The sequence below is a fragment of the Felis catus genome, chromosome C1 (assembly GCF_018350175.1).
Source record: "Felis catus isolate Fca126 chromosome C1, F.catus_Fca126_mat1.0, whole genome shotgun sequence".
In the NCBI taxonomy this organism is placed as follows: domain Eukaryota; kingdom Metazoa; phylum Chordata; class Mammalia; order Carnivora; family Felidae; genus Felis; species Felis catus.
In genome coordinates, this window is record NC_058375.1 from 4,749,964 (window position 1) to 4,776,778 (window position 26,815).

General features: G+C 47.2%; 1 protein-coding gene across 8 annotated transcripts in view; it reads left to right on the forward strand.

The window, feature by feature from the left end:
• CAMTA1 (calmodulin binding transcription activator 1) overlaps positions 1–26,815 on the forward strand; it is an 850,500-nt gene that overhangs the window by 267,032 nt on the left and 556,653 nt on the right. For all 8 annotated transcript variants that reach the window (XM_045035030.1, XM_045035028.1, XM_045035029.1 and 5 more), the window contains exon 5: positions 20,380–20,447. In XM_045035030.1, coding sequence (XP_044890965.1) covers positions 20,380–20,447 — 68 coding nt within the window. The remainder of the gene's footprint in view (positions 1–20,379; positions 20,448–26,815) is intronic.

The window sequence follows — 26,815 nt, forward strand, 5'->3', positions numbered from 1 at the left end:
GAGACTAAGAGCCAGAGAAGCAGAAGAAAGACCAAGAGAGAGAGAGAGATGTGGTCTGAGAGACTGAGTGAAGAGAGTGTTTCCACAAGGAAGGAGCTGATTGGGCAAGTGAGAAGGCTCAGAATTACCACTGGCTTGGGCAGGGTGGAAGCCATTGATGATGAGTGCTGTCTTGGTAGAATGGTGGGCAGAAGCCGTGATAGGAGCGGGCCTAAGAAAGGGTGAGAGGAGAGAAGTGGGAAGCAGCTAGCCTGGACAGTCTTTAAAGAGAGTCTGCCCTGAAGGGAAGCATAGGATGAAACGGTAATGCTGCTTTTTAAAAACTTCAGCTTCCTTGTCTGTAAGAAGGGACAATGGTAATACCTGCATCATAGAGCTGTTGGGAAAGATTAAAGGAGGTGTTGTTGGACTCCCAGTGCTTGGCACATGGTAGGGCTCCTGGATGTTTGCAAGTGCCATTACCAGGCCTCCGTGGCTGAGGTGTGGGCAGGGGGACTCTAGCTGGTGTGTCTGCATCCGAGATTGTTTCAGATAATCTCTGTTACTTTGCCCTCTTGGGGTTGGGCGGAAATCAAAAGTTCAGGTAAATTCCCCATTTTCAGCAGTTGTGAAGTGTCACAGGAAGATCATAAAGTCAGGAGCACCTTAGTCTTGCGAAGTGGTTGGCTTACCTGCGTGAAATGGAACGTGTTGCTTTGCTCACTCCTATATTCTGTTTTATCGCCTGCTTTGCAGAATGGCACATTTTAAGATGAAAGCCATTTGGACTCTGAGCTAGAGTCTCTGAAGTATAGGTTTTTCTTTTCTGATTATAAAAAACACATACTAATTGTAGAAAAAAATGGAAAGTTGAAGGAAATGTACAAAAGAGAATTTTATCTAAGACCTTACACCCAAATCCAACCGCTGTTAACATTTTAGTAATTTTTCTTCCAATATTTTTATGAACTCTTTTAAAACATAATTGAGATTGTTATAGTGCTTAATGTGTAAAACACATCTGAAATTGTATACCATTACATAGCTTTGTTCCTTGGTTTTTCTCCTCAATATTGTATTTTAGGTATTAAATTCTCATGCATGTTTTTAATGGCTGTGTAGTATGAAATCTTTGAGTTTACAACCTTAAACATATATCAAAGTAAGTGATAATAATAGTTAACCCTTATATTGGATTTCAGGCTTGGTTTTAAGTATTTGGCATAAATTAACTCATTCAATCCTCATCGCCACCTTCTGACACAGGTACAGGCATTGTTCCCAGTTTACAGTAAAGCCTTTAGTGCTGAGCTAAAGCCTTTTGTTGAGTGTAAGGGCCACAGATGAGGGAGCTGACAGTGAAACAGCCAGTGTTGCTGTGTTCGCCATGCAGCTGCCTTCTTTTTGAAACCCCTGAAGTGTAGAGGTGGGAGACATGCCTTCTACTTCAGCAATCCCAGCAATTTGGGTAACTCGTGTGAAAACATCAAAAGTCTTGGGGCGCCTGGGTGGCGCAGTCGGTTAAGCGTCCGACTTCAGCCAGGTCACGATCTCGCGGTCCGTGGGTTCGAGCCCCGCGTCAGGCTCTGGGCTGATGGCTCAGAGCCTGGAGCCTGTTTCCGATTCTGTGTCTCCCTCTCTCTCTGCCCCTCCCCCGTTCATGCTCTGTCTCTCTCTGTCCCAAAAATAAATAAAAGTTGAAAAAAAAATTAAAAAAAAAAAGTCTTTCCCCTTCCTTTCCCTTCAAATCTCTTAGTACTTGTGGTCTTTTATTTCTTTCTTTCTCTTGATTTGCATCCTGTGTTCTTTTCTAACACTGCTGCTTAGTTGCAGCTTCCGTCAGAATTCCTGGGGACAGGAGCTTCATGTTCAAGAATGGAAAGAAACAACTGTACCCTACAGCAGTGATTTCCCAAGTTTGTCCTTGACATCCAGAAATACATTTCATGTCATGACCCAGAACACACACACACACACACACACACACACACACACACACACACATTCATTTGTGATGAAATGCCTGAACAGAAGTTTTAAGGAACAAAGCTACCTGTGGTGTACTCTGATATTTTCCATTCCATTCCCCTCTACTCCACTCCATCCATTCCATTCTGCTGTACTCCATAGGATTCTAAATTCTATTCTACTTCACTCCACTCCATTTCACTCCATTCCATTCCATTTCACTCCATTCCATCCATTCCACTCTACTTCACTCCATTCCATTCCATCCATTCCATTCCATTCCACTCTACTTCATTCCATTCTACTCTACTTCATTCCATTCCATTCCATTCCATTCCATTCCATTCCATTCCATTCCATTCATTCCATTCCACCCATTCCATTCCATTCCATTCCATTCCATTCCATTCCATTCCAAAGAAATATTTGTTCCGACCATAGATTGATCTAGAACTCACTAATGGGTTAATGTTTTATGACATGCAATAAGACATTGCTGTCCTGAAACACAAGGTTGGTTCAGAACCAAGGACAGCAGCCCTTTGCTCTCCTTTCCCTGCCATCCCATCTTGGTTTTTTATTCTGACTCCTCCAGCTTGTGTTGACTTGCCTCTTTCTGGACTTCCCACAGCCCACTTTGGATCTTAGTGGTCTCAGAGTCCCACGCCACTTTCTGTGTAGGTTTCTAGACTTTCAAGATCATAAGCTTTGTTTGTTTGTTTGTTTAATGTTTTATTTATTTTTGAGAGAGAGAGAGAGAGAGAGAGAGAACGAATGAGCAGGGGAGGGGCAGAGAGAGAGGGAAACACAGAATCCATGAATCCACAAAGCAGGCTCCAGGCTCTGAGCTGTCAGCACAGAGCCTGACGTGGGACTCGAACCCACGAACCACGAGATCATGACCTGAATTGAAGTCAGACACTTAACTGACTAAGCCACCCAGGTGCCCCAAGATCATAAGCTTTTTGAAGAGAGGGCCTAGGTCTTCTCCATGGCTTCTACCCCCCATAATGACTGACCCAGATTTCCAAGGAATTAATGGAGCTCAACAAATGAAGATTAAAATATTGCATCAAGGCTGATCCCTTGGGGGTGCATCTGGCTTCAGACCCACTGAGAATGACTTTGTAGACCATTATCACATTGGACAGTGAAGGCCTCCCTTTACTGGAATCCTTTTCCTTTTCATGTGACCACAAAAAACGGCGATTTCAGTCCTTTTCCTGATATTGCCATATTATGACCCTTTGAAAAGTAAGCTCCCTTTTAATAAAACTTTGACATTATGTGCATCATCACATCACAAGCTCCTCAGAAAGATATATTTGATTGACCGTGTTTTCTGCCCTACGGCTCATACTGCTCTTCAAATGACACAATATGATGCTTTTGGACTCCTTATCATTCGTCTTACTGCTTGATATTATCAAGAAACAAGAGAAGGGGAAGATCTCTTTTTTCCTTCTAAAGCAATCTGAGGTTCTGAAGGTAGGGCCCACTTGGTCAAAGGGAAGCCTGATCCAGACTTGTCAATGGTCAGTTTTTGGATTCCACTTCCATTTGTAGTTTTAATTAAGGCCTTTTGTGGACCTATGCTAGTGCCTTTGGGAATAAAGTCTGCATGATTGATTGGTAATATCTGCAGGTCGGAGCCTGGTCCTGCTCTGCTTTCCCAAAGGGATTCCTGCTGAAGCAGCGTAGCGGTGGGCCTTTTGGGTTGAGTGTCAGCCAGGGAGGCTATGTTCATGCATGTATTAACGTCTTCCGAGACCAGACTCAACTGCTCTTCAAAGCAGAGTAGAACAATTACCTCTAGAAAATTCATGAATTCTCCTCCTGTTTACTCTTCAATTCCAAAAGCTCAAAGCTGGGGTGCTTGTTTGCCATGTGGGATTCATGATCACAGGTGTTAGCAAATGGAGGTGGTGACTAAGCTTAACTTCTTTTATGAAGGCGGGTTATGAAATCCAAACACTATTGAAATCCAAACACCTTTCATCTATTAATGGCCACCAGTGGCCTATAATCAAGTCACACTCTGTTAGCTACACAATTAACTTGTTTGTTTGAAGTGTGAATTAAGGATTTGAGGCATTTGCTAATTAATCTTACTTGCTCCCTCCTTTAGCTGAAATCCCTGTATTTTCCAAATTCAGGCGATTCTGGAGTTTAAGGACAGATATTTGTTGACTCAATTTGCTTCCTACATGAAATGAGCTTGTTTTGCTTTTGCACAGATGGAAAGAAGTAGGCTCTCAAGCCTTCCTTCCCCACTGGACTCTTCCTTAATTTCCTTCTCAGTTCTGTAACTTATGGCAAGTGCCTCCTCCTTGCTGCAGTTCTAATGGCTCTCTCAGCTTGAGTGTCATACCCCTCCTATGGGAGCAGAGGCGAGCGCTGGAGTCTCCCCCTTTGCCTGCCTCCTTTGATTCTCTCTTTGTTTGTGGCTCTCTTCTGGAACGAGTTTCCTTTGTAGATAATGGGATTCCATTACGGGGTGTTAGGGCTGCTCTGGAACTGTCGGCTGTGAGGGAAGATAGGAGGTTTTGATCAATGGTTTCTGCTTGTATCTTGGATGTGTTAATTTTAAGATGGCTTGCTTCTGTTTTTATTAGTTTTATTGGATTTGGGGTGGGGGAGGGGTTAGGATGAGTGTTAGTGTTTGTTCTGCAAGGAAATTTAGTTGTTCAGAGTTAAGTGGCTCTGCTTTGCTTGGAGGCAGAAAGGGCCAAGAGCAAGTCAAAATGCTCACCTCTACTCTGTCCCTATAGGCACTGGAACCATTGTCTGCTACCTTCACATCCTTTTCTGACTCTTTTGAATGATTTAAGACCCATTTCCAAAGGGCTCTATTGTTTAATGTTGGAGCAGAGGTAGATATTTTAGTGCTGTGAGTAGGGTTATTTATTGGTAGGAAGAGAACACACACACGCATGCATGCACGCACATATACATACCCTGATATAAATTCCTGATTTTCATAGCTAGGGATTCAGAATTTATCTTAAAGAGAGGTGGCTACACAGAGACCAGCAGATGCAGGATATTTTTACATAGCTTGTCCCTTGTCCCTAGTTCTTAATGGGAGTTGGCAGTGTGTGGCTGTCAGTGACACTTTCTGTGCAGATAGAATCCTGCCAAGGTTGAAAAAGAAGCCAAATTCTTGCAACACTGCTTCTGTTTTATATTCAGGTTTATATCACTATTCTGGAAGGACTTATAACAACAATCTGTGCTCTTTTAGGCTCTTCTGATTCTTGAACCGAATCTGTCAGATCAGCAAGTCTATATCTTCATCCAAGGGTAGAAGTGTAGGGTGGGTGCTGTTAAAACAGAATCAGGATTCAGTTGTTCCTGGACATTATCTTTCCCTCCCACTTTTTGATATTGGAGAAATCCCGGGTCCCCATAGCCTTTAGGGTAATGTCTCTCTGAGGCAACAATGGTACCCTTGAAGTTTGAACCCTGTCTGTGTCCTTTATTCAAAGATTGCTGCTATCTCAAAGAATAAAGTGAAAATCTAAAAATCTAAAAATTCATGGCAAGACTTTTGCTGCTGTCCATGATGGAGTAACTGGGAGCAGACTTGTCCTCTTGCCATAAACAATATAAAACTAGACAAAATATATGGAATCATATTTTCAGATGTTATGCAATAGTCAGGGTAGGACTTTGGTTCCCAAGAGGATATTATTAGTCCTACAACCGCTTGGTATTTCTGCTTGGAGGCATTTCAAATGTGATTTGAGGGAGGTTATCCCAAGCAGGGTATATGCATCTTGCTGAGTTGAGGAGACACATATCAGAGTTTGGGGAGATTGAGATGGCCAGATATCAGAAGGTAGAATGTCACAGAGGAGAAAAACCTTATGGAGAAAGTGCTCCAGAAATCTGCATGGGTCTTCTGGAAGTTTCTACTGGATATTGAACTGTTGGAATTCCACAAGGTTGAGCTAATAGCACCTAAGGCTATAAGATGAAAAATTCCCAGAGCTCACACAGGACTGGGAGGTGTTCAAATTCTGACCAGCCAAATTGAGCAAATGGGACATGTAGTACAGAAGGGAAAAAAATAATAGTGGGGCTAAGCCATTTCTAGAGTAAGAGGTACTGTAGACCCACCTAAGATTAAGAGTAAGTCTTCAGAGGATCAGGTTGATGTACAAGTAACTCAAATGCCCGTCAGAGCAAAGCCTAACACTCTTTATTTAAAGATGTAATGGCTGACAGTTTTCCAAATTTGATGAAAATTATAAACCCAGTGATCCAAGAAGCTCAACACACCCCAAACAAGATAAATACAAAGAAAACCGCAGCAAGGCACACTGTAATCAAATTGCTTCAAATCAGTGATAAAGAGGAAATCTTAAAGTCAACCAGAGGCTGGGGGAAGACCCATTACAGTAGACAAAAATAAGAATTTATGCAGATTTCTCATCAGAAACCATGCAAACCAGAAGACAGTGGAGTAAAATCTCTTATGTGCTGAAAGAGAAAAAGACCTGTCAGCCTGGAATGCTATATTCAGTGAAATTATCCTTAAAAAAAGAAAGTGAACTAAAGATGCTTTCCAGTAGACACACGCACACACACACACGGATGCACACACACACAGACTCAGACATATACACACAGACACACGCACATCAGAGAATTCATTGCTTGCAGACCTGTAAGAAATGTTAAAAGAAGGTCATGTGAGGAAGGATGACAGCAGGTGAACACTTGGAGCTATACAAAACAACATGGAGTGCTAAAAATGGTAAACCGTGTAGGTAAATAGAAGATATTTTTCTTCACTATTAATTTCTTTAAGAGGTAATCAATTGTTTAAATCACTGCATTGGGGGTCTAGAATGTATCTGGAAGTAAAGTTTATGACAGCGGACAATACCAAGAATGAAAGAAGGGGCAAAGGGGAAGTATACTGTTTAGGTGTGCAATTTACATGAGTATATCTAGTGTTATTTGAAGGTAGATTCTGTTAAGTTAAAGATGTCTAACGTAAATCATCGAGCAACCACAAATGAAACAGAGGCAAACCTAATAAGACAATATGGAGATAAAATGGAATACTAAAAAAAAAAAAAAAAGAAAAAAAATCAGTTAATCCAACAGAAGGCAAAAAAAAAAAAAAAAAAAGAGGAAAAAGGAACAAAGAACAAATGGAACAAACAGGAAGCACATAGCATGGCTGTAAATTTAGCCCCAACCACATTGATAATTACACTAAACACAGTCTAAACATTCCCAAAAGAAAGCAGACAAGTTGGAGTAGACGCAGATTTCTTAAAGTGAGCAAGAAAAGAAAAAAATGATAAATTGAACTACCCAAGTTAAAAACTTCTGCTCTTTGAAATATATCTTTAAGAAAATGAAAAAGTAGACCAGAGACGGGAAGAAAACACTCATAGTGTACAAACCTTATTATGAAGGACTCCTATCCAAAATACAAAATGAACCATTATAATTCAGCAATAAAAAGGCACACAACGCTATTAAAAATTGGGCGAAAATTAAAACAGACTTTCCAAAAGAAAATATACACAGGGTCAATAAGCACACGAAAAAAAAATGTTACATATCATTATTTATTGGGCAAAAGCAAGTTGAAACTGCACTGAGATAGCCATATATGCTCTCCAGTGGCTAAAATTGGAAACATGGAAGGTGCCAAGTGTTGACACAGAGGTGCAGCAGCTTTAATTTGCATACATTCCTGATGGAAATATAAAATAGAGCAACCCCTTCGGGAACCAGTTTGGCAGTTTCATACTTACCATATGACCAAGCAATTCCATGCCCTAAGTTTTTACCAAAGAGAAATGGAGACACGTGCCCACACAAAGACTTGCGAACGAATGTTAATTCCTTATGAATTTTTATTCATAACAGCTCACAAATGGGTACAACACAAATGTCCATCAACATTTGAATGAATAGGCAAATTATGACAAATCTATACAGAGGAATAATATTTTGCAATAAAAAGGAATGGATTACTACTGATACGCACAACAGGAATCAATCTCAGAAACATTATCTCAAATGAAGGAAGCCAGACACGAAAAGAATACATACCGTATGATTTCCTTTACACAGAATTCTAGAGCAGGCAAAACTAATCTCTAATGACAGAAGGCAGATCAATGGTTGCTTTGAGGCTGGAGGTATGATGGAGATGGACTGAAAAGGGGTATGAAAGAAATTTCATGGTGCCGGAAACATTTTCTATCTTAAATGTGGTGGGAGATACATAATGTATTTGTTAGCATTTATTGAACCATACATTTAAAATGAATTGAAACGGTCTGATCATGAAATGGATGGAGGCACCCAAATAGACATTTTTTTCAAAGAAAACATACCCATGACCAACAGTCACACGAAAAGATGCTCAACATCACTCATCATCAGGGAAATGCAAATCAAAACTGAAACGAGATGTTACCTCACACCGGTCAGAATGGCTAATATCAAGAAGAAAAGAAATAACGAATGTTGGCGAGGATGTGGACAAGAGAGAATCCTCACGCACCATTAGTGGGAATGAAAATTGGTGCAGCCGCTGTGGAAAATGCTATGGAACTTCCTCAAAAAGTTAAAAACAGAAGTACCCTATTACCCAGTCATTCCACTTTCGGGTATTGACCTGAGGAAAACAGAAAGACTGATAAGAAAAGATATATGCACCCCTACATTTATCACAGTACTATTTATAATAGCCAGGATATGGAAACAATCCAATAGCCAGGATATGTCCATCCATAGATGAAAGGATAAGGAAGAGGTGGTGAGTATATATAGTGGAATCTTACTCAGCCATAAAAAGAATGAAATACCACCATTTACAACCACATGGATGGACCTAGAGGTTACTATACTAAGTGAAAGAAGTCAGAGAAAGACAAATACCATATGATTACACTTGTGTATGGAATCTAAGAAACGAAACCAATGAACAAACAAACTAACAGAAACATACTCAAATCCAGAGAATAAACTCGTGGTTGCCAGAGGGGAGAGGTGTGGGGAGGATGGGCAAAGTGGATGAACGGGATTAAGAAGTAAGGACTTCCAGTTATGAAATAAATAAGTCACAGGGATGAAACGTTACAACATAGGGAGTATAGTCAATAATATTGTAATAACTTTAGATGGTAGGTGGTAACTATATAAACTTATCATGGTGAGCACTGCATAATGTATATAAATGTCGAATCGCTATACTCCATACCTGAAATTAATATAACATTGTATGTCAACTAAACTTCAATTAAAAAAATATATTGCCATAGAAAAACATCAGAAGGAATTTCTACCAAAATGAATGAATGAATGAATAAATAAGTTGCATTTTACTGTATGTAAATTATACCTCAGTGGAGCCGATTAAAGACATTTTAGACCAGTGATCTACTGTGTACTTAGAGTCTGCATATATTACATCATGAAATGCGGTTGTGTTGTCCCATAGTTCAGGTGAGGAAATGTCAAGTCACTTGACCCAAATCACAAAGTCAGAGGGAGATGGAGACCGACTTTTTCCCAGTCTGCAAGAAACTCTTATCTTCCTCAAAAGGTGGATGAGCTATTTTCACAACTTAAGGGCACACATCATTCCATTGCCTTTCAAACTACCGTGTGGCTGGAGTCTGGGAGACTTGGTACAGAGTTCTCACCGGGACTTGAATATTTCCCCCAACACATGCTTCTTCTCCTTTAGGTGTCTTTTCATTTCCCTGTGCTTTTTAGTATGTCTTCTGCGATGACACAGCAGTGAGGTTATCAGTATCCTCAGGGAGGTGGGTGATTCTTTTGTCAGTCAGGGTCCAGTCAGGACATAGAAACCACATTAGTTATTCGAGCAGGGGACATTTAATAGAAAGAATTGTTAACTAGGAAAGGGTTGTTGACTACCAACAGGGATAAAGACAATTCTGAGAATTGTGGAAGTGCCAGGTGCTTCTGGGACAACTACCTGTGCGTTGAGGAAGAGTAGACCATAAAAAATCTAAGGACTAGAAGAGTTCCTTCCACCCCATGGGCTGAAATTCAGACCTTTTCAGAGCACCCGGCCGACGCAGGAACATGCTGGCTGCTAACGGTGTAGGCTGTAGCTGGTCTGCAGAGGTGACTCGGTGTTGCTTGAGGGCTTTGGGAGGACCAGAGCGGCAGGCTGCCAGCGAGGGAAGGCGCTGTGGGGTGTCGCTGGGGCTCCTGCGTGTGGCTCCTGGGCTCCTGCTGTGAATAATAGTGATGCTGACAATCATAGTGATAGAGGGCAGAGACCAGAAGGGAGACATCTTGCCACCGTCATCTTGCATGGTGACTTCATGCTCTCTATGGACGAAGCTGAACATTTCGCTAGGCTGGCCCAGGAGAAATGTTTACAGGGCCCATTGTCAGTGTCATAAAGCAGGACAAATAAGGGTGCAGTTGGAGCCAAAGGATAATCAATTGACAACTGGCACAATATTGAAATAGAAGGTGGGGCAATCTCGGGTCCAGATTAATCAGCAAATATTGTATTGAGGGGCAATGACTGCTCTAGCCAGCCTATCTCTCTCCTAAAATCTATCGCTTGAAATGTATTTCTTTCTGGATAACCTAGATGATTTATGTCTCACAATCCACTTCATTTTCGATGCCAGAAACCTCCGAGCAGGAGGCCCAAAGTCATGTGCCTGCAAGGTCCGAGCAGATGTTGTGAGCGGAGAGAGCCAGCCAGGTGGGGAAGGCGGCCGTCTGAGAGCTCTCGCCCTTCCAGAGGGGCAGCCGCTCCTCAGCTCCAACCAGCGATGCTGCAGGAACGTGGCCCGTAGCAGCCAGATCTTATTTTTCAAGAGAAGCTGGCAATGGCCGCCTCCCCATCCTGGAGTGTCGGCAAATATACCGAACGGGAACAAATTCTGTGGGCATCCACACCGGTGCTTCTCTCGGGGCTTCCTGTCCTTTGGAGACGCCCTCCCTGCCTTGTTTGCTCCAGCCAATTGGCTTTCAAGCCCACTTACTTCACTTCTGAAAACATTGAACTTCGCTCCACTTTTCCACTCCCGCATCGTAGTTCAGGGTCCCAGCCTGTCCTCTCTGCCACCGCACCGTCCGAGTGCTCTCCTTGTGCCTCCCCTGCGCACGAAGGCTCTCGACGGCTCCCCTGGCTCTTGTGGAGAAAACTCCGTTCACTGGTCATCTTCATTCCCCCCCCCCCCCCCCGGTCTGGTGCCTCCTTACCCTTCCAGCTTTGGCTTCTGTCACTCCCTGCGCCCTGCAGATTCTCCCTACTTCCCGTTAATCCAAGTTCCCCAAACACATGTGCTTCTCCCAGCTCCCTGCTCTCGCACTTGTGGTTTCCTTTCCCTCACGCCTTTACCATGTCCGCCTGGCAGCCCCCTACTCATTCTCCAAGACCCAGTTTACATGTTAGCTCCTTGGCGAAACCTCCATTTCTCTTCTCAGCATGGACACATGATCTGTGCTGCTCGTGTGGCCTCACCGTCTGTGTCGTGGGCACACAGTAGCCCTGGATCCTGCAGCCCCGCCTGTCTTCCCAGCTGTATTTCTCAGGATCATTACTCCTACGTCTGTATCATTAGGGCCTTGCATGGTGCCTGGTGTATAGTAGGTGCTCAATGATTCACCAAATGATTGAACCAATGAGTGGACAATGAAACTAATCGAACACTCGGTGGATTGCTTCTGCACCGAATCTTTCTCTGAATATTTTTATGATGGCTCATTGTCTCTGCTCAGATTGGCACTTTTTAAAAATGTTTACTCATTTTTTGAGAGAGAGAGAGAGAGAGAGAGAGAGAGACAGACAGACAGGGAGGGAGACACAGAATCTGAAGCAGGCTCCAGGCTCCAAGCTGTCAGCATAGAGCCTGACTCAGGGCTCAAACCCATGGACTGTGAGATCATGACCTAAGCTGAAGTCGGACACTTAACTGACTGAGTCACCCAGGTGCCCCTTGCATTGGCACTTTGATGGCCATAACCGTGCTTTACCACATCTAAATAAGGCAGCCAACTGGTCCGGGCTTTATTGCAGAAGTCTGGGATGTTAGGAATTTATCCTGAATTGCTACTTACCATTTTGTGGAAAGTCCTCCAGATGTCTTTGGATCCCTGAGATCTTAATCACCACCTTTCTCATAAAGTGTCAGTGTAGGGCTATGCTACCACTCATACATAAATATATATATACACCATTATTCTATATGCTAGTTGTTTATAAGAGCTGGTCATTTTGAAAGCATGATTCAGGGTGGTGTTTTTGATTTGTGGGTAGGGACCCAGAGCATCCTGTAGAGGGAGTTGGCTTGGCCAGCTGGGTGCTTGGGAAGTACATCAGTGGATGGGGACAGGGATGTATGGAGAAAGGGCATTGCACTGTTGGACCCAGGGTCAGAATATTTGCCATGGAGAAGGAGACCCACCAGCTTTATGCATGGGGTGCCCTGCAGGTGAGAGATGCCCCTAGGAGGGGGTTATGGAATGGTTATTTATTTAAATTAAGGCCAATTATTTTTTGTGAAGTGCAGTGAGCAGTGGGTTCTGGGAAAATGTGCCTCCACTGTAAACATGTTGGTTAGAAGTCATTAATATGACATTCACACATCCCTAATAAAGTACATAACACAGAGCTCTGGCACCATTGAAATACCCAGAGGACATTAAGTATGAGTCTTAAAACCAAGAGTATTGGAAACAAGATATTTTTACTTCTCGTTTGGGAGTAATATAATTGCATTTTGTGGCTCCAGCAGATGCTGGGGCCAGCTGCTAGGAGAGTCCTGGCTTCCCCTCCCCCCCCCCCCCCAGCTTTGGTCCCTTACAGATAAAACCCTTGTGCAGAACTCTCATAAAAAACAAACTTTAAAAATTATCCCTTGGTTGAAGATTCATTTTTTTGGTGTGCAAAATATCTGAGATTATGTAGACCACAGATATTTTTATTGCTTGGATTCGGGAGTATAAAAAAACCCACATCTCGATACAGTTTGTTGTTTTTGTCTATTTAATTTGTCCCAAGAGGCACCAAAGGCCCCTTGAGACTGACCCTACTCTCTCCCAGACACTGTACCCGTGTCTTGAAGACAGATCGAGGGCGGACTGTCCCCGGGAGATCTGAGGGCAGCTTCACACGACATTGTTGAAGGGGAGGCTGGTTCCTCTGGGCTGGATGATTCTGTGGGGTCTCTGCAGCAGGAGGCTCCTTCTGGAGAGGGAATGGAAGTAACAGCCAGCTTGGGCCGAGAGAAGGAGTGAATTCAGCCTCTCAGAGAATCCCGCGTCGTCTCCCCAGCAGATGCGGCTTCCCCGCACGCCAGAGGCAGGACACAGCTCCTCACCTCTGGGGTGGGCCTGTGGGGCTGAGCCCTGCTTCAGGGGAAGTGTTTGCTGTGGCTGTCTCCGCATTCACGCCCGGGTTCCAGGTCTGGCTTTAGGAGGCATATTGTTTTTTGCAGATTCCTCTGATATCCGTATCCGGGGCAGCATGTCCAGTGTGGCAGCCGCACGTGGCCGTTGAGCGCTTGAAAGATGGTTGCTCCAAACTGAGCTGGGCCGTAGTTGAAAATGCACACCAGAGCTTGAGAACTCAGTATGAAAAAGAGTGCCAAATAGCTCGTGACTACTTTCTCGAAATTGGCGAGATAATCATTTGGAGCTCCTGGGTTAAAATGGACAACGTGTTGACAAAATATATGATTAAAATTAATTTCTCCCGTTTGTTTCTGCTTTTTTGAAAACGTAGCCTCTAGGAATTTTGAAGTCGCGCCCGTGGCTCGCTCGCCTTTGTGGCTCATGTTCTGTTTCTAGCGGACAGGGCTGTTGGGGTGCTGGCGGCCTGGCCGGGGGCTGCCTCTCGGGCTGTGGTGCTCTGCGCTGAGCGGAACGTTTCTGTAGTGCCTCTGCACACAGGGCCCCCGAGCCTCCGTGGCACCTGTGCCTTTGTCCCTTCACCTCCACAACCTCCACGGCTCCGACGTGGGCTCTTTCTGTCCGCGTCCTTTAGAAGAGACTGGGCGTTCTTTCATCCCACCGCCGCCAGGTCTGCAGTTGGCTCTGGATACAGAATTGTTTGGGACCCTAAGGTGTGGTCGGAGCTGAGACTCAGACCCTCCCCAGATGCTGCAAAGCCGGGAGGGGAGAACCACCAGGGGCAGACATGCGAGCACCAGCAGGGACTGTGTGCTGGGAGGCCAGGAGTGGGGTAGCCATTACTGAGAAGGTCACGGAAGCTGGAGTTCATTGGAGTGAAGCAGCAGGGAGGACTCCCTGGAGGAGGTGGGCTGTGAACAGGGTCAGGCAGGTGGCACGGGGGCTGAGGTGGGAAGAGCCAGAAGAGCCAGTCTCAGGGAAGCCGCTGTGGGTGACCGCAGCCTGCTGGCCACCGAGAGGGGCTTTGTGGTCCTCCATCAGACCCCATCAGCCCCGGGGGGCAGGCAGGCCTGGCCTTGCCTGGTGATCGGACGGTGAGTGGTCAGCGTGCCTTCGGTGGTGGAGATTCACGACCCCACGGCGGGGACGAGGCAGCGTCGCCAAGTGCGGGGCTCTGCCACCCCTGGGCCCCGCCCTCGCTGCCCCCCTGGAAGGGGCTGGGTCAGTGCTTAGGGGAGGGGCCCGCCCACCTTCCTGGTCTGCAGGGACGGGACCTGGTGCCGGGCAGACGCAGGGGCCCGTGGGACTCAATGGCAGCCTGTTCCCCGAGCCCCTGCCACACACGGACGCCACACCTTGGCGGCAGCTTTTGTTTGAATGTCCAAAGGACAAAGTGAACATTTAAAACCTGCAAGCTGGACAGTCTTTGCTTTGGAGCCTGCAGTGAGCTCCCTCATCTTGACAGCCGGCTCATTCTTCTCAGTGATGCTGCAGCACCGAGGCTCCAAGAAGAAGGTGACACCAAGGGAGCCAGGAGGCTGGAGAAAGCCTGTGGGTGCAAGTTCACCGCAGTGGTGCTGGCACCTTCCGCATTCCAGTGCCACACCTCGCTGGATGTCTGCCCCTTCTTCTTGATCTTTTCTTTTTTTCAATTTTTTTAATGTTTATTTTTGAGAGAGAGAGAGAGAGAGAGAGAGAGAGAGAGAGAGAGAGAGAACATGAGTGGGGGAGGGGCAGAGAGCAAGAGGGAGTCACAGAACCCGAAACAGCTTCCAAGCCCTGAGTGGTCAGCAGAGCCCGACACAGGGCTCGAATTCACAAACCTCGAGATCATGACCTGGGCCGATGTCGGACCGACTGAGCCACCAGGCACCCCTTGTTCTTTTTTTTTTTTTTTTTTTAGCCCCTAGTGGCACTTAGTACATTCACAGTTTGGGGTAACCTTCACCACCATTTAGTTCTGGGCGACTTTGTCCCCGCAAAAGGAAACTGCATACCCAGTAGCAGTCACCCCTCATTCTTCTCTTCGTCCAGCCCCTGGCAGCTGCCAATCCTATGGATCTGTCTGTCCTGAACATTTAATACCAATGGAATCCTACAGTATGTGGCCTTTGCCCCTGGCTTCTTTCCCTCGGCAAGTTTTCAAGGTTCATCCGTGTATCAGACCTTTATTCCTTTTTATGACTGAGCAGCCTTCTGCGGTGTGGATGTCTCACATTTTGTTTATCCATCCATATTGTGATGGACGTTGGGGTGCTCCCACCTTTTGGTGATCGTGCATAATGCTTCTTTGAACATTCACGTATACAATTTCATTTGAGCTCCTGTTTTCACTTCTCTGGGGCAAGCTCTCTTCTTGGTGAGTGCTCCGTGAATTTCCTGGGCCAGATTTGAGTTTGAGAGCCAACGAGACCATGCACGCACCGGGAGTGAGGAGCCCTGGTTCCCAGCTTGGCTCAGCCACAGACGTTGACCTTGGGGAAGTCGCTTCCCTTCTCTGTGCCTTAGTTTCCTGCTCTGTAAAAATGAGGTAGACCGTCTCTGTTTCCACTTGCCTAGGTTGATGGAGCTTTGGGGAAAGAGGTAAAGGCCAGATAGTTGGGCTGAAGATCTTTTTTTTTAAAACCTCTTTCCTCAGCTTCGAATGTCTCTCTTCTTGCCTGTTGGCTTTCTCTGCATTGTAAGATATTTTAAGTCAATTGTGTCTGAATATAAGGGATTCTCACTGTCAATGAAGTATAGATGGTCCCATGAATCATACAAGGGTTTTTGGGTGGAAATGAACCTGATCGTGCTGGAAGGAGAGAATCCCACTGATGGATGTTCAGCCTGGCTTCCCCTGGTCCTCCGAAGGGTGGTGGGGCTGTGAAGTGCCTTCAGGTCATTGGGGAGCAGGAGGCTGTAAACCATGTCAGAGAAAAGGTGACCCTCCGCATGCAGGCTTCCTTTTTTCCTGAGCACATCGTAAGAAATTCAGAACAGCAGTGGAGAGTGTAGGCTCTGGAACCATTCCACATTGGTTTGGGTTCTTGTTCCACAGAGACTAGCCATGTGACCTCGGGCAAGCCACTTAACTGCTCTGTGCCTCAGTTTTCTGACCTATAAAATGGGTATGGTTCCTGCTTCATGGTTTGTTATGAAGGTTAAGCAAGGTTCTCCACCACAAAGTCCTAGAGCAGTACCTGGCCTCAGACATCATTCTACTAACGTTAGCCATTGTGATGATAGTAACGATGCTACTGATGAGAAGCCTCTGTTTCCCCCCCAAACCATCCCCTGCCCTGGCCAAGCTGACTGTCCTTACTCTGAATTTTGATGGTTCTTTCTTTGCTCTACACTCTTTAGCACCTACTATTCTGTGCACTTCTTTGGCATATGCACATCTATTTCCCCAAGATATTCTTAGCTTTGGGACAGTGAGTCTGCCCCCATGGTCTTCCCATTTGGTGATGAGGTGGACCAAGACCTGGGCCAGGGAAATGGGCTGTGCCACTAGGCAGCATGGGACTGGGAGTAGACAGGTGACTCAGACACACCCAGTCCAGCTGGAAGCCAGACAGCAACACGGTGACATTCGTTGGTGGCTGAGTTCAGCTCCAGTGCCTGGCCACTTGAGCACCACAGAGGTAAGTACCTGGGTCTAGGCATTCAGTTTCCTTTGCTCAGAAAGGCTAACCTTAAGTGGGACGAATGCTCCACCAAGGGGCTCTGTGTGGGAGGTACTGTTGTCTTGGGGTGGAAGAAGCAGTGGCCTGTGCTCAAAGGTAGTTCATAAATCACTGTGACTTCCTATGGCTTGGCTTGCTTGCACAGCAGCTCAGTAGACCTGAGATGGTCTACACGGAGCCCCCACTGGGTCTGGCTACAGACTTGACTGGACAGGTGACTCTGTAATGGTGCTGATGCTGCCCCATCATGTTGAATTATCTCTGTCATCTACCTGACCATGAGTTCTTCAAGAGTAGGCTTCAGGGGGCTCCTGGGTGGCTCAGTCGGTTAAGCGTCCGACTGTTGATTTTGGCTCAGGTCGTGATCTCCTGGTTCATAGGATCAAGCCCCAACTTGGGTTCTGTGCTGATACTGCAGAGCCTACTTGGGATTCTCTCTCTCCCTCTCTCTCTGCCCCTCCTCAACTTGTGCTCTCTCTCTCTCTTTCAAAATAAATAAACAAATAAATAAATATATATATATATATATATTTTTTTGAAGAGCAGGGTTCAGAGTGGTCTTGTTCACTCACTGGTGCACAACAGATGCTCAGTAAATATTTGTAGAGTAAATGTTGAAGGCAATAAGTGGTCCAAGGAGTTTATTTCTTTGAAGGGCAGTAGCAGTAGGGGCAGCCCTGCCGGATTGGGGTGAGTGTTGGCCAAGAGATGTTCACGAAGGTCTTCTTTGGGTGTCTGCGTCTGTGGAACACTGTGGTAAGTCTCCAGGTGGTTGGGATGCACCGTGCTCCCATCCCTTCTGGGCCAGTAGGGGGCACTTAGCTCTCAGCATGGTCCTGGGTAGGGACTTGGATCCCAGGGGTATTCCAGTTGGCACAGGCTGGTTTTCTGGATGCCAAGTTTTCTGAAATTCAGGTAGTTGGGCTGATGCTCATAAGCGGTTCAATTTATCCATTCATTGACTCCGGCCACTGTCTGCTCTCCGTGTTTTGTGAAACCAAGTGGACACCCATAGATAAATGGAGGGGTCAGCTCCAACTAACTCTCAACAGTCCCTGTGATGCTATCATTCCTGCGGGCATAGGGGGTAGAGAGGGATGGAGGGTATACATCGATGAAGGTAAGTCCAGCAGTGCTGGCAGCTTCCAAGCTGGACCATTTTGGTACCTGCTACCTCATCAGGGGCCTCTAGATGGGCAGCTCACATCATGTCGATCTTATGATGATAATAATGGTAGCTGTGGTTCTGGGGCATTGCTATATGCTAGTCAGTGTATTAAGAATTGTTGCTTCATGAGGTGGTATTACCTCAGTTTCATAGAAAACTGCTTCTACAGGGTAAGCAACGTTCTCAAGATCAGACAGCTAACAAGTGTCAGAGCCAGCACCCAAAGCCGGGTCTGTGTGCTTCCGTAGCTTAACTCCAGCACACCTTCCTCCTGTGGCTTGCAGCTAATTAAAGCCAGGTAAAGGTTCACTTAGGAACTGCTGCGTTTTGCTGTTTTTAAGCTATCGCTTCACCTAGTAATAAACCCATACAGACACACAACACACTCAGAAGTTGTGCACACAGACACACGTCCTCACTTCTACATGCACGTTTATTTCCATCATGCCCCCCCCCTTCTTCTTTCCCTCCCATCTCCCCACCCGTCCATCCATCTGCCTAATAAACGTTTGTCAGGACACTGTTAGGTCCTGGGGATACATCAGTGATGACATATTCCTTGCCCTTGAGGAGCTCATGATCCAGTGGGGGATGCTATTCAAGTAAACAAGTAATTAGGATGCCAAGCGATAAATCATATGCAATGGAGGATGGTGTGGTGCCATGGGAGAGCACGGGATGGGCAACCGACCCTGCCATGAATAGTTAGGAGGGCAAAGGGAGTGGTGTTTGCTCTGGTGAGGCCTCATAGGTGTTTTCTAAGGAGAGGAAATGGAGCATGGAACAGAGCAGGCTCAGAGATGAGAGAGAAGCACGTGCTGGTTGGTCAGCGTCTTTAGCTGCCCTCAATGACAGGAACACGGGCAATGAGGCAGCTCTCTTTTGTCCATGAGTTTCCACTTCCCAGGTGTTTGGTGAAAGGTCCAGGGTTCCAGAGTGAGGTGGTGTGGACTCTGGGTTACCAGTCACTGGCCACCTGGTGGTAGTGGCTCATGTCCATGATCTATGAGACCCTGATCTCCACCTAAGTCTGTGGCCTTCAAACCGCATGCCGTGGGTGGCGTTTTCTACTTTAACCTGCTCTGCTAACAGTTTTGTTGAGTCTTTTCTTTTTCTTCAAGGGTGGGTTTAGCATCTCTGGTCACAGGTGTCAGCCCCGTTACATCCAGGCCCAGAGGAGGCTAACTACAGAGGAAGGGTGCGAGCCTCTGGCTGGCTGGGCTGTTGCATCATCACGAGCCCTCTGGGAACCCTGGCTGCAGAGAAATTCGAGATGAAGACTCCCTCTCTGCATGTTTTCATTGTCGAGGGCCGCAGCTCCGTGCTGTCTCATCACCAAGATCAAGGGAAATGTGTACTAGTCCAGCCTTAATTTAACTTCCAATCCCTGCCAATTTCATGTTAGCAGATCTGTTTGGAGCTGGAAGTAATGGGCCATATCATGCCCCAGAGCCAGAGCAATGACTTATGTTGATGTCACCCACTGGCTTTTTATGGAAATTATTAATAAATCAGTAATTCTATCTGCAGTGATGTTGTTGTGTTTATAAATATTTAATTTACCTTTAGGTGCCCACATTTTCTCCATCTTTGCCTTAAACTCTGCTGACATAGCTCTTCTCTCTGAAGCGCCGCTCAATAGATTAAGTTATCAGTAGAGGGAAAGGTTAACCTCTCTCTCTCTTTCTCTGGCATATGGCTTTATCTTTTCTTTTTAATCTTTGTGTGATTTGGCTCGGGGCTGGGGGTGGGGGTGGGAATCAAGCTGAGAGAACCTGACGTCTCTCGTGACAATGATGAAAGATTAGTACGGCTTCGGAAGGAGGCAGACGAAACTTTCCAATGATGACCTTGTATGAGTGCAGACCTGTTGTTGGGCATGTGTTTGTCCCTCCTTCAAATTAATGACATTCAGTATCTGAAATGGTGTCTGATGTTTCGCTCCCACAGAGAAATATCTTTGTCCTTGTCACCGACTCATCTTTTGAAACCCAGTGCTTTGATTATTATTGTATGGCAGGTTGAATGGAAAGGGCTTAACGAAATCAAAATAGAAGCACCATCCGAGTCAAGTGTTTTCCAGCAGAGATGGGGGGGTGGGGGGGCAGCCTCGCCAGGGAGGCAGCAACTGGGAAGCAACAAGAACTTTCTTCCCTCTCAGGAGCCGATGTGAGCTAATTGTTGTTATTATTTTTTATTCTTCTGTTGCAGGAAATTGCAGCTTATTTAATAACATTTGAGAAACACGAAGAATGGCTAACCACATCCCCTAAGACAAGGTAACGTCCCAGATCTTGCAGTTTTTCGACTATGTACAGTGAGTGGATTGATTTTCATTGATTACCTGGTTTGGCCAGTCCGTTCATGGGCAAGTTGAACATACCCCGTTGCCTTTGGTAGCTTGTGACACCGAGGTCCCGTTAATTGACCTAAGATCGTGGCAGTGGACGCAATCCGCTAAAAGCACGGCTGCCGTCAGACAGAGTTGGAACTTTTAACCTGATGGCTGAACGCCGTGTCCCCCCAGCCGGCGGCTTTGAAGGCCTCGGCAGGCGGGAACATCAGGGGAAGTTTATTTTGGGAAAGTGCCCACCTGCCACCAGTGTTCTCTAGAAACTCGCTCTCTAAAAGGGAAACTACCTTAACTGTCCACTCTCATCTCAACATGTCTTACAAACTGAGAGTCGAGCTATTCTTGGCAGTGGTAAGAAGATCTCCCAGATCAGAAGCAATGACTAGGTTTGCAGTGTGTTGCGTAGTAAATGTGCTTGAACCTACCGACTGCCACAGACGCCGAACTTCCTCGCCACTTGGGGACGGGGAATTGGTGGAGACTCAGCCGCTCTGTGTTCTGCAGCACAGGTGATAACTGCTTTGTGGAGAACAGTGAAGTTGGGGCGCCGGGTCGTTTAAGAGGGAGGCTCTTCTTTCCTGCTCTCTCAGTTTTTCTTTTTGGTACGTTACAGCGTAGAGCTTTGGGAGTATGTGGCCACCAGCTGCCACCCCTGTTCCATCAGCGTTGACGGGGCCGGGTGTCTGTCAGAGTGATGAGTGTTAGCCAGAGTGTGGCTCACACGGTGGCTGGGCTCTGGGTTCGGCTGAAGAGGCAGAAGGCTCAGTCTGTTTCACTTTGGGCAGAAGCACCAGATTCTGCAGGAAAGTTAACAGACCAGGGAAAGGGGCAGAGGTGTGTCCTCTGTCCCCTCGGCCGGTTCCTTGATATTCTTGTTTCTGAGCCATGGAGGAAAGAGGGTCTTATCCTCTAGAACGTTTACTCATTCTAGAAGGTACTTTAAGCTATTACTTTATTAGGATTAGGTTTTACCGCTTAGCATCATTTAGATGAGGACAAAAATGTCCATTTCGGAGGAGGTCAGAGGATGCAGAGGGGAGAGGTTAGTTCTGAGATTCGTGTCTCCACAGGTGGGGCTAGAAGTTGGCTCTGATTTTTTTTTTTTCTCACCTTTCAGCCTGAATCCCCCTGCAGGATGTCCTCAACTGCTCAGCTTTCTGGGGCTGTGATTTCCTTTGCTATAAAATTAAATGGTTTGCATCAGTCAGCTTTTGCTGGGATCATGCTATCTGAGAAATAATCTCCAAACTTAGTGACTTGGAACAACAGACTGTTTTTTTTTTTTTTTTTTTTTTTTTTTTTTTTTTTTTTTCCTGCTTATGGGTCTGTGGGTTGGCTGTGGCTTTGGTTGGGTTTAGGACGGTTCCATGTGTCCTTCTGTTCCAGGCCCCGGGCTGAGGAAGCATCCGTAGTCTGGGACGTATGGTCATGGGGTGTGGCAGAGCCTTGAAAGCCTAAGGCAATCCATGCAGGCAGACTGACGATCTCTGTTGGGTGTGGTATCATACATCATGGATCCCTGAGCCAAGGCCATTCCCATGGCCAAGCCCAATAAGAACAGGGTCAGGGAGGACATCCTTGCATGGAGCGTGGGTGGGGGCAGAGAGGAGACTGAACCGGGCACAGTCTACTGTTTGGTGAGCGTAGCCGTGGCCCCAGCTGTGGAAAGCTGGGAACTCTCATCTATCCTTTCTTCTGGGGGCATCTTTGGGGCAGACATTCCCAAACTTGAGAGGGCACCGGAATCAGCCGGAGAGCTTGCTAAAAAATCCATGCGCTAGGACCCAATCCCCAGAGTTTCTGACTCCATAGCCCTGGTGTGGGGCCTGGGGACCTGTTACTCGTAACAGGCTGCCAGGTGATGGGATGCAGCCAGTCTGGGGCCCCACTTTGAGAAGCACTGCCCTAGTTTCTTTGGGGGGGGAAGGAAGCCTGTCCGATTTCTGTCTCTGCACCGTTTCCTGACCCCAGACAGCGCCCTCATCTCAAGCAGCCTGCAGCTTCCCTGCGCGCCCTTCATCCCTCAGCGAAACCCTCCTTGAACGTAAGCGGAAGGAAAGAAAGAGCTTCTCTTTAGCCAGAGAGTGAGATCCTCTGGAACGCGTCCCGGGCCAGACATCTGATTTCAGATCCGCAGACACGTGCTGTGCTTCAGAACACCCTGTGACGGCAGATCAGTAGAACATTTCAAGCGGGGAGTTTGCCTCGTGCTTCAGCCTTCGGAGTTTGGGTTTCAGTTGAGAAGTGACTGTCACTCACGGTCGTGCCTGACTCACTTGACTTTCTGGAGTATAAATAGAGCCAGGAGACTTCCCATCCCCAGGCACACGGGGCGTGCATGCAGCAGGGAGGGAATGTGGGTTTCAGATATTGACAAATTTGGCTTTGAGTCCTGGCCCTGCCACTCAGTCACTTGGTGACTTTTAGAAAGTCATTTTAGCCCCTCATTAAAAGCTCCACTTTCCTTCTTCACGTGCGAAATGGAGTCGATGGTGGTCCTGTCATCACTGGGCCATCACGAGGATCTCATGGGCTCATGTTTGTGATCCCGCCTGCCGTGAGCCTCAGTGTCGATGCACAGGGACATCACTGTCCCTCTTGTCTGCGAGGGGCGCTCCCCGGGCCTGCTGGAGGCCACAACTTCAGGAGACATCTGCCAGCATTTCTCCGGGCTTTGGAAAGATGAATTTATTTCCTAAAGGCAGAGGGTGCAGACAGAACGTTTCCTATTAGTATTATAATCTCCACTCCGTGTTTACACTTGAAAGCTTCTTGTCCCAGGAGGAGGAAGAGTTGCTGTGGTTGTTCGAGGACTTTCCTAAATTAGTTGTTGAGTTGAGTTTGGATCCCCCCCCTCCCATCTCCAGTATTGAAATTAATTGGTGCAGTTAACTGCTGAGTTCATACAAACCGGCCTCCTGGTACTGAGGAATTAATGACACCAATACTCCGCCGAATGAGAAGGCAATGCAACTCCTGTTTGCCACCGCGGCCGCCACTGCTAATTTCATTTTAGAAAATTAATAAAAATGAATTGCACCACTGACATTTATAGAGTTTCCTAATAAAATGATACATTGTTTGTGTGGAGGAATCCCTATTAAATTAATTGTTGTAATCAGTTCACATATAGATGTTGGTATAGGAGCTGCACGGGGACCCGCTCCCTGTCTCCGTGGCTTGCCGACGGCTGGGGGTTATAAATATAGCCCTTGCTTCGATCCTGCCCTAATTACAGAGAAGGTCCCAGGAGCCCCGCTCACCTGTTTCGTAATGAGGTGTGCTACAAGGAGGCTCCCAGGGTTGGGGGCCTCGGGGGTGGCAGCGGCACGACGACAGGGTTGAGCGTTGCATGTTTAAACAGCCCATATTGTATTATCAGCAACTGGGACCTTCTGGAAATGGCAGTTTGAAAAATCACCCTTCAGGACGTCTTTATTTGGCACTTGCTGTGTGCTCAGCACTATAATAATACCATTTGGAGGCCCCGGGGAACGCCGCACTCCCCACTCCACCAGGTGAATTCGGAGTCTTGGAGTTAAGAGCCTCCTCCCTCGGTCTAGAATGTTCTTCCAGCTCCTCCTTCTGGCCTTGATTTGGTGTCACTTTCTCTGTGAGGTCTCCCCTGAACACACTATTTAAAATCACACCCCTCCCATTCAGCCAGACCTCCTTTCCTTTCTTCTTGTTTTATGTCTCTCTAGAGCACTTACCACCACCTGACACACGATGTGTCTCACCTAGTTATTTGTTTAATTCATTTATCCATGAACTGACCTCCTCTCGCCCAAAATGAAAATACCGCGATGTGCTGGTGTGTTCATGGGGTAGCCCTAGGGCCTGGAACAGCGCCAGACACACGGCAGGAGCTCAGCGAACATTTGTGGCGTGAACGAGAGAGGCAGAAGACGCATCTGAGCGTGTGAAGGAAGAGATCTGGGTGTTCTCTGTTCTATTCTTGTCTTCTGTGTCTCCCCAGGACCAGCTAATTGACCTAGTGCTGTGCTTTTAAATCCTTTCACAGCTTCGCCAGGCAGCGAGATGCAGAGAGGGTACGTGAGCTGTCCAAGATGGCACAGCAAATGTTAGACCTGGAACTTGAGCCCAGGGTTATCGTACTGCAAAGCTCGTGATCTTGGCTTCTCTGCAGTACTGCCGTGTGGGTGTGGGGTTTGAAGAAGGCCCAGTAAATAGCTGTGCTACATCCTCCCACCTCCCATCTCCAAGAATCCTGAGCCACCTGGGAGAACCAGGCACCGGGCAAAGCCTTCTTTTGTTGGCGAGTGTGGCTAAGGTGGTTCAGCCAGGTGTGTTTCTGTATTGCCCTCCTGAGTCGGATTTTGACTCCCCCCCCTCCCCCCCGCCCCGCATAGTGCAGAATGCAGAGTCGAGCAGGGCACAGGGAGGCAGGCTGCAAAATTTAGCAATCCCAAGAATTTATTGCTTTTTCCCCGGGAAGCATGCACCTTCCCTGGAAGCCGGGGACATGCAGATCTCAAGATGGAACTGGAAGAATTCCCTCCCAGGAATCCTGTGTACCCGGTTAGAAGGAGGCTGGAAGATGCTATTAATTACCTAATTAATTAATTAGATTTATATAGATAGCACCTAACACTGAAGCACTAAAGGTCTAGTAATAGAATTTTCCTATAATGAGCACTAAATGCCTCTTGGTCAATAAGCAGTAAAACAGCCAAGTACGGAGGGCGTCTGGAAGGAAGGGAAGAAAAGCGAGACCTGAGTTTCGAGAGCATCCAAGTGACTCCAAGTGAGTCACCCCCACCCTCCCTCTCTGTTCTCTCTGGACCCTGCCTGTCCGGTGCTTCTTGTGCTCCTGGTGAAGGCTGGGCAGGAGGGGGACACCAGGTCCTCGGGGCTCTGTTCTTTCTCACCGCGTCCTCCCTCCCAGGGCTCTTATTCCCCAGATGGAATTAACCGGTGACTCTGCCAGTGTCCCAGACTGTAATCCGCGTCCTCATTCGCCCACGTTCAGCCCTCACCTCACCCCCGGTGTCACGCTTGGATTAGGGAGCCGCCCTCACTGCTCTTCCCTCTCTGGCTGGACCCCTTTCTCCACACCAGCTGCCCTACAGTCACCTTTGTTGCATCACTGTGCCCCTCAAACGCCTCAGAGACTTCCTCTGAGGTGAGTCCCTCTCCAGTGTCCCGTTTAAGGTCGTTCTTGTACCTCAGCCCTTCTTCCTCAGTATTTCCCTTTGACTCCCACCTCGAAGAACCTACTACTGTTAGGGGGCTGCTTCCTGCTCTCCAAACACATCTTCCGTGTCCCCCTACTTTTGCCTTCAGTTCTCGAACCCTCCGTATCCCGCCCAGTCTGCCTGTCCTTCGTGTGTTACCTCTTTCCAGGAGCCCTCCCCAAACACACCAGCCTGTGGTGAGCCCCCTTTGCCATCAGCCTCCGCGGCCCACATTCACTGTATCGTTGACTGTTGGACCGTTTAACTCTCCCCAGTATGTAAGTCTTGCCTCCCCAGTGAGATGTGGGCCCCCCTGCCCTCGGGTCAGGCTGTGTCTTTTGTCTCTGAATGGCTGGTGTACCCAGGAGCTTTGGTGGGGTGCAGGGCGGTATGCAGACTCGGGGCAGAGCAGCCGGTTTGCACCGGCACAGGCGGTAGAGCGGGGGCCCGTGTGGGCACAGGCTCCCCCCGGAAAGCCCACCTGATCAGGTCGCAGGCTGGTGCCTGTAAGTGGCACATGGGGGTGACCTGTTGGCCACAGGCAGGGCCTCTGCTCTCTGAGACAGCCCCTGTTCCTGGGGAGGCTGCTTGAGAGACCAGAATGGGATTGCAAAAATCACACGGCGATCCCGTTCAGGTCATTAAAAGATTCCCAGAACCAAAATGCAGTTCCGACAGATGCGGCAACGTGGCTGATGCTTGAGGACACCTGCTCGCTGGAAAGCGCCAGTCATGGGAGGACAATACGGTGGGGTCCACGCTGCGGGGTCCCCCGGGGAGTCAGACTCAGACACAGAGAGAAGCCCCCACCGGGGGCTGGGGGCCGGGGGGGTGGGGACTTCGTGTTTCAGGGGGACAGAGTTTCAGTTTGGGAGGATGAACAAGTTCTGGAGATGATGGTGGTGATGGCTGCACGACACGGCGAGCGTACTTAATGCTACTGCACCGCACCCTTAAAAGTGGTAAAAACGGTAAACTTTGTGTTACTTGTATTTGACAACGATCAAACAAAAGATTCTCACGGCTATTTCTATAGCTCTTTCTGTGCCCAGTTGGGCAGAGCGGGGGTCAGGGATTGGCTCTGTGTGTGTGTGTG